Raw genomic sequence first — 8,030 nt, 5'->3', positions numbered from 1 at the left:
ACCCCGCAGGCTACCCCATCCCCTCGGCCAGGCACTGGGGTCTTTGCCCCTGGTTTCTCTTCCTGGACTGGTGCCAATGAGCCCCTTTTCCCCCTTGGGCTGGGGCAACAGTGCCACCATAGCAGAGGTCCCTGGCAGGGGAGGACCGAGGCACCCAGGTGCCACTGTCACTGACAGCGCTGGCCCCTCTGTCTCCACAGGAGATCATCGATCTGACCTGCGAGGACACGAGCACAGACCCAGCGCCGTGGAGCAGCCTCACCATTATCGACCTGACAGAGGACACATGCAGCCCGTCCCGAAGCCCTCCCCACGCTGCTGGCTGGGCTGATCAGGACCCCAGGCAGGTGCCTGCTACCCCAGCAGCACACATGTCCCATCCCCGGCTCTGCTCCACCACAACACAAGAAACGGAGGCGGTGGCGGGGCCAAGCCCTGCAGCACCCTGGCACAGCACTCCCTCGGAGCCCGATGCCACCACAGACACAGCAGAAAGTGCGGAAAACTGGAGCCGCCTCTCTCCCACCTCCAGCCGCCACAGCTCCTCCTGCAGCCCAGAGCAGAACTGCAGCACCACCACTTTTAACAGTGACTTGGGCTCGCTGGCCAGCATGCAGCTGGACTCGGACCTGCTGTCCCTGTCCCCCTCCAGCCTGGACAGCAGCAGCAGCTGGAGAGCCGGTGGCCCAGAGGAAGAGACTCCCCACCTCTGCCAGAAAAGGGAGCTGCCCCCGAGGCTGAGCCCTGTCCCAGCCATCCCCACAACCCCAGGGAAGGCCCAAGGGCCTTTGCTGAAAGCGAGTGACTTACCGCCACACAAAGCAATCCAGCAAGTGACCTCAGCCAGGACCAAGGCTGACAGCAAGGCCTGGCTGAACAAACTGCACTATTTCAGGAGGAGTGGAGTCCAGCACCTCTTCCTCCAAGGCGTAGCACCCAACAGGGAAACACAGCAGGTAAATGGGGTTCAGAGCAGCCACTGCCAAGTCCAGACGGAGCCTGCTCAGAGCAGCCCCTGCGGTAGAGGATGGAGCGGGGGCAGCCCCTGCTCCGCTTCCCCTTTTGGGGGAAGCTTTGCCCGGCAGTTGGGATCTCTGGTTATTGTAGTTCCCTTCACGGTGGGCCCCACATCACAGCTGGGTTCCTCTGTGTTGGGGGGATCCAGCTTTCACCTATTGCCTTGCCTTGCACGCAGCGGAAACCTGAGCTCATCCCCAGCGGGAAGCTGAGCATGGTGCACACCACCATGGAGGAGAACTTCCTGGAGGGCACCTTGCATTTCCTGAGCGAGTTCGTCTCCCGCCAGCACTGTCCCCCCAAAGAAATCATCTCCCACCTGATCAGACAGATCCTGTTGAACCCCCACCAAGGGGAGATCCTGAAGGACACCTACATGCTGCTGATGAAGATCCAAATGTACGTGTTCCCTTTGCCACGGTGCCCTGGGGCTGGCTAGGTGTTCCCAGGGGCCTGGCCAGCATAAAGGTTATTCTCCATGGTCCTCACCCACAGAACAGGGAGCAAGCATCCCCCAGGATGATCCTCCTGCCCCTGCCCCCTGTTATCAGCCCAGGCACACCCTGGGCTGTCTGAGGGTGGGTCAGGACCATTGCTGGCCCAGACAGCAACCACTAAACCCCAAGTGGATGGAGGATGGCGGGGGCAAGAGAGGCAGGGGATGCTGGAACAAGAGGGAAAGCAGCTCCAACTATATCATGAGCGTGCTTTAATCATTTAGTAGCGAGCCCACACAGTGCAGGGACAGCCTGTGACACCAGGGAGCCCTCTAGGACAGAGGAGTGTGTTTGCCGTGCTCCTGAAGAGCAGATTTCATTCTTCACTGCTGTGACATGGCAGAAACACCTTCCCTGGGCTGCAGGAGGGATCATGGGCTTGAGGTGTTTGGAGCGGTTCCCCTACTGCCTTCAGGATTCCCACAGAAAGTCACAATGTTTTGTGAGGCCACGGGCCCAGGAGTGCCAATGCTCTCCATGGAGTACAGCCCCAGTCAGGTGCTTCCAAAAAATTAATGTGGTCAGGGGAGGAGAAAGGGAGAGGGCAAAGCTGAAGAGGAGAAGGCAGGGCAGGCCCCTGAGCAAGTGGGGCTGGGGGAGGGCCAGGGGCTGCCGTGCCTCCAGGCGTATGGTTGGGCAGTTCAGCACAAATGGACAGTGCTGTCCTTGCAGGCTCCATCCAGCCAACGCCGCCACGGTGGGATGGGACTGGACACTGCTGAAATACATCATGGAGGACCAGGTACTTGGCACCTCATGTGTCACATCAGGCAGGGATCATCCAGTACACGGTGCCTGAGGGTAAGCATTGCCCCAGGGCCTCATGGCCGTACTCTGCTGCAGAACGGGCCAGTCCAACATGCAGTTTTATTGCAGCTGCTGAGGGCAGCAAATGCAGTTGGGTCTCCCACTTTTAACCGCGGTGCTCCCTAAGCTGCTGCACAGCTGTAGGCAGGTTGTCTCATCTGAGGAAGACACAGCAACAGACAAAGCCTCTGTGAGCCACAGCCCTAGTGCAATGGTAGAGCAGGCCCAGCCAAGCCCCTGGGGCATTGCCTGAGCCAGGCAGCCCCTCCTGGAGCTACTCCTCAGTCATGTACGTCAGCCCATTCCCGAGACAGCCAAATTCCCTGGTGCTCCTCACCCTGCAGCTCCACCAGACTCATACCGTCTCCATCTGCCCTCAGGAGAAGCCCCCCGGCCGGCTCCTCTTCCTGCAGTATGTGGTGCAGACCCTGGAGGACGACTTCCAGCAGAACCTGAGGTTGCGCCTGCTGCAGAAGTCAATTGCCAAGAAAGTGCTTTCATGTGACACGTGCTTCAACAATGTCAAGTAAGGGACCCCTCCTCCTCCCCTATTCTCTAACCAGACGCTGAGAGGCAGGGGCTCAGGGAACAGAGACTCTAGGTCAAACTTTCAGACTTTCCGGGAAACAAGCCTGGGAGACAGAGGAAAGTGTAGGGCCCAAGTATAAAGAACAGGAGCAGGTTTACAAAAGCAAACCACCAGAGATGATGCAAGGCATTTCCAGCCGCAAGCTAGCGGGCTTTTCCCAGGAACGAGGTCAGATTTGCATTGCTTAGGACGGGACTGAGAAGGAGGCAGTGCTATTGACAAGCATATAAATCTGCTGCTCAACAGAGCTACTCCCTAGCCTGTCCAAGCGGGTGGGACATATTCTTCATTCTTGGGGCCTTTCCTTGAGCTCCAAGTGGATATAGAGGTCAGAATGCAGCAAAACGAGGCCTGTCCCCACTAACGTTCCTGTTTCTGTCCCAGGGAGGTGGTCGAATGGTTGGTTGCAGCAGTTACAGGAGTCAGGTTCTCCCAGCCCCAGGAGCAGCCGCAAGAGATTACATCCTCTTCAGCAGAAGCAAGGGCTGAACGCAGCTCATCTGCACCATGGGTGGCCAGCACTGACCAGGCAGAGGTGGCTCCACCAGCTTTCTTTGCCCAAAAGTAAGCCCCAGAAGTCCTGACTCCCTGCCGGCAGTATCATGGGGCCCAAATCAGGGAGAAGCCAGAGTCTCTCCCTATCAGGTCAGGGAAGCCAGACTGTACCTGAAGTTCTCCTTTGGGGTAGACGTACACTTGGTGAGCAAGAGGTTTCCTCACCTGGTAGGAAACTGGCTCAGTGAGCGTCTTCCTCTCACGTGTAGTATAAGGCTGGAGCTCTTGGCCCACAGCCCAGGCTGTCCCATCCTGCTCCACCAACGCTCACTACAGCCACTGAGACCTCCCGAGGACCCATCTGGGATTAGCTCTGCTTCCAAGAGCATCAGATTCAAAAGCCACCAAGAGACACCAAATCTAGTCTGCTACATTCCCCTGCGTCCCTCACCGCAAGGCATGAGGCCGAACTAAGTGCTATCCCCACTGCTTTACTTGGCAAGGCGAGGGGTAGTGTCTCCTAGTGTTGACTGTCTCTCTACCCTAGGGTGATTCTCCTGCTCCAGCGGATGTTGTCCATCGCGGTGGAAGTGGACAAATCTCCCAACTGCAGCTCCTGTAAGATCGCAGATGTGATATTCCCATTTATACTGAATATTCCCCTGAGGAGCCAAAGGTGAGACAAACATGTGCAAGGCAGCATCTGCCTGTGTGAGCAATAGTCTTATTCCCGATTTACATCCAAGTCTGGATGCATAAAGTACCACAGGGTATAGAAAGACAGGCTCATCTATGACCCAGCCAGCAAACACGTGGCTGTTGGACTGACAGATCCTGTGGAGGTAGAACATCACCAGCTGAACGCATGTCCCCAGCTCGTGTGTTGCTGAGAAAAATTCATTCTTCCACTTGTTAAAGTTGCAGGACCTTAAAACTGTAAAGAGGGTCTCAAAAACAGCACTCTACATCAGCATGGTCAAGTACTGGCAAACACATCACTGATTCCCAGGGACAACTGAGAAGCTCATCAGAAATGAGATACAGTTCTTAGAGTTTTGCCTTGACATGCTTTTGTTTGCTTCTCTAAGAAATGCAGTATCTGAAGCCAAAGCGCAAGGGCCTGACTGGCTGTAGTGTAGACCCGAGACCACTAGACCCACAAACATTTCAAACCCACATTTGCCAGCTCCAGCAGGCAGCCCTTTCGATCCCTTTTAGCAGAACTCTCTCTGAGCACACACTGGGTCTAATCAAGCCAAACTGACTCTAACAAAGCTATCGCTCCTCCCAGGAGAGATCTCCTAGATCCAGTTGACCACTGACCCCACTTTACACTTGCTTGGCTGTGCTCCCTGCAAGTCAGCAAGAATGGGTAACTTCCACACAGGCTGCTGGGCAGGGTGAAGTGAAGCGGCTAAGCTTGCTTCACAGACTGTACAGACCTCAAGTTGCCACAGGTCAGACCTAAGGACGTAAACATGTCCATGGCCAAGCTGCATAACGAAGGTCTCTGTGTCACATCTGGTAGTTTTCCTTCCACTGCACTGCTGGATAGCCCCTGCAGTCAGTCACATCTGCACAGATCAGCACCAGCAGGACACCAGGAACATGCTAGAGCAGCTGTCCCTAGTCAGGCTGTGACTGACTCCCAAAGTAAATCCCTTTTGTCTTCCAGGGAAGCTTTCTTAAACACCATGGAGAGCCAGCTCCTGCGCTGCAAACTGCTAGAGCTGTTGTTCCAGCATAGTTGTGATGTGCCCACGACCTTGCCCTTGTCTCTGGCCAAGATCCTGTACTTCCTGAGCCACTCCTCTGTGCTGCTGCAATACCAGGTATCCAGTCCAACCTCTCCTTTGCCTTGCTTTCTCCTGAGAAAACCTCTTCTAATAACCAAATATTGTCTCTTGTCATAGGATGAAACAGCAACATGGCAAAGATGGGATGAGATGGTTCAGTACTTGAGTTTGCTGCTGATGAGTTACCAAAATGTAATACTGGGTAAGCAGCCTGTTCTGGCCTTTATAAACACAATCTCTTCAAGAGGCTGCAGTAGAACAGCCAAAGTACCCTTTCTCCTCTCCTCTCATCACTCTTGAACTCACGGCCACTGAGTCTTAGAAGGATAATGTGCCTCTGTCCATGCTAGTAACTATTCCCAACAGTCGGAGCAAAGAAGTGATGTTGCATCAAGCAGAGCACCCAACCTGCTTTGCCAAGTTTAGCCCCTAAGAAATAGCCTACTTTCTAAAGGATCAATCCCAGCACTGGGAAGTACACAAGGGGGTGCTTTGTACCCACTATTGTCTAAGTTGCACACACAGTAGGTGGAAGAATAGGGTGGTTTAGGAGGAAAAGCAGAAGTCAAACGGATGGTAAAGCCAGGACACACTCAGCACTTAGACTGGGCAGGGAGCACCACCCACAGTAGCCATGGAAGGAGCAGTATTTCTGACCCCAGGAGAGTGGCACAGTCACAAAACACTCCCTAAAACTCCCTAAAGTCCCTAAAGAAAATTCCTAAAGTCTCTTCCCAACTTCAGCTGCTTTAGCCCAGGGTTAAGGCTCTCATGGAGGAATGCAAAGGAACCCACTATCCCATGCGCATAGAGTCTTATTCTCCCTGAAGCCCTAGACGATCACTGTCATTAAGCTCTTTGAAGATTCTCCTTTGCAGCTGGACAGCTGTCCAGTCTGCCACTAGCACAGGAGAAAAGGATGCTGCAAGCCCTGCCCCCTCCCCATTTCTTGGGCTCTCTCCACGTGCAGACTGAGCTCCAGGAGGAGACAGTACCTTCTTCCACCAGGCTAGTCTTGTGCAGAAACATCAAGGATAACCATGAGAAGATCAGCACAGTTCCCAACCGCTCCTCACCACAGCACAGTGCTGCTTGCGGCACGCTGTGATCTGTCCCTGAACAGGTCAGGCAGCCAGTCTGTTGCCTCTCTCCACCAGCATTTCCTCTTGCAGAGCACTTGCGGAGCTCACTCAATGACCGTATGGACTTGATCATTCAGAAAGCCAAGCCCAAGCTCCAGGATGGAGATGACATCAGCCATCTGGACATTCAGCTGAAGATAGAGGACTTCATCAGCCGAATGCAGCAGGTCCTGGGGCAGCCTTTTCCCCTGCAGATCATGAAGAAATTGTGCATGCTTCGGGAGTTGTTCCTCATTGTCACTGCTACCTGATGGAGACAACCACTGCCGCAGGGGGCACAGAGAGCTCTCACTGCTACCTGATGGAGACAACCACTGCGGCAGGAGGCACAGAGAGCTTCATGTTTCCTCTGTAAAACCCCATCAAAACCCCCATCTCATGCTGCAGTCTCAAGTGTGATACGTCATGTGGGTTTGTTTATACATTTCTTTGGAAAAATATCTGGTTTACATGGTCTCTTTCAAACATGTCTCATCCTACAGTTTTACAAGGCACTTTGTACACTTTTAAAAAATAAATTATTTTCGTATTTGCTGAGACTCTTCCATCTTGATGCCACTCCTGCCCAAAGGAAGTGCAGAGCTCTGTCAGGGAAAGCATTAGACTAACGTGGCCATAAACTTTGACAATAGTTTGCACAGCAAGCAAAATGCCAAAATACCTGTTCAATATTTAGGAAAAGGTGATAATTTTTAAGAAAAAAAGCAGCACTGTGGGCTGCAGTGAGGGCATTCACAGTGCAGAGATTCCTAAGCCATGCTGGTCAGTCCTCAGGAGAGGAACATTTCTGTTCCAAATCAAATACATCTACATGACTTTGCCCAAGGTGATTAGCATGTCAAGAGAGAAGACTGGATAGCAGCATCAACTGAAAAAGCTGGGCCTCTTCCAGAATGCAACAAAGTGTCTGCAGTGCAGGCAAGCATGTGTGTTATGATGAATACTCAGTTCAAATACACTGCCATCAACTCAAACCACAGCTGAGGTCAGACAGCAATTAGGCATTTCTGTAGGTCTCCTCAGACAGTTCAGAAGCAACAGAGATTGGGAGTGGGAGAAAGACTCCTGTTGCTGCCCACCACCCCTTTATCTGTCCCTGAGGAGACCAGAGCCTAGGAGCATCAAGCAGCACAGTCATGACCAGGAATGGAGTAGTCCTGATGTCAGTGCCGCACATACTGAAGACCTGGAGCTTGCTGCACAGGCCTCATCCAGAAGCCTGGCTTCATTTAGCCCAGAACTGTTTGGAAGGGTCTGACCTGGGGCTCACAGGTTTGCTCCTTGTTCTTTAGGAGGCCTCTTCCCAACTGCCAGATGTAGAACAAACCACTCATCTGCATGATGTTGCCCCTCTAATCCAGGGATAAGCCATCCAGGGAAAAGTGAAGAAGTCTCTTTTCAAAGTAGTAGCCAGAAGCATTCCCAACAGCACACACTCCAAGTGCTCCCTGCTCTAGAAAGCTGCTCTTCCTGCATTGTATGCTCATTCAGGTATATTTTCCAGTTAGGTCCTTTTAACTGGATTAGACTTCTATCATTAGACTAGAAAAGAAGCCACATTCCTGCAAGAGGTCCATACTTATGGATGTTACTTTCTGATATGTTGGTCATATCCCCAAGAATGATGTTGGAATAAAATACAGAAAGTAGAATATCACATCAAGAGGCCACACTTAAACCCCAGCCT

At 52.9% G+C, this 8,030-nt stretch overlaps 1 protein-coding gene across 1 annotated transcript; it reads left to right on the top strand.

Annotated features, from left to right (window-relative positions):
* Window positions 1-200: 200 nt before the first annotated feature.
* Window positions 201-6,594, top strand: SIMC1 (SUMO-interacting motifs containing 1; the record flags this gene model as incomplete). Its single annotated transcript, XM_009586712.1, has 9 exons — window positions 201-965; window positions 1,196-1,416; window positions 2,187-2,256; window positions 2,702-2,847; window positions 3,295-3,474; window positions 3,953-4,081; window positions 5,081-5,237; window positions 5,319-5,403; window positions 6,374-6,594. Coding segments are annotated over 9 exons (1,974 nt in total), but the record flags the coding sequence as incomplete, so codon positions are not given.
* Between the last annotated feature and the right edge of the window lie 1,436 nt (window positions 6,595-8,030).

Source organism: Fulmarus glacialis, unplaced genomic scaffold, assembly GCF_000690835.1.
Source record: "Fulmarus glacialis isolate BGI_N327 unplaced genomic scaffold, ASM69083v1 scaffold35561, whole genome shotgun sequence".
Classification (NCBI taxonomy): Eukaryota; Metazoa; Chordata; class Aves; order Procellariiformes; family Procellariidae; genus Fulmarus; species Fulmarus glacialis.
This window is presented reverse-complemented; position numbering and strand designations above follow the sequence as displayed.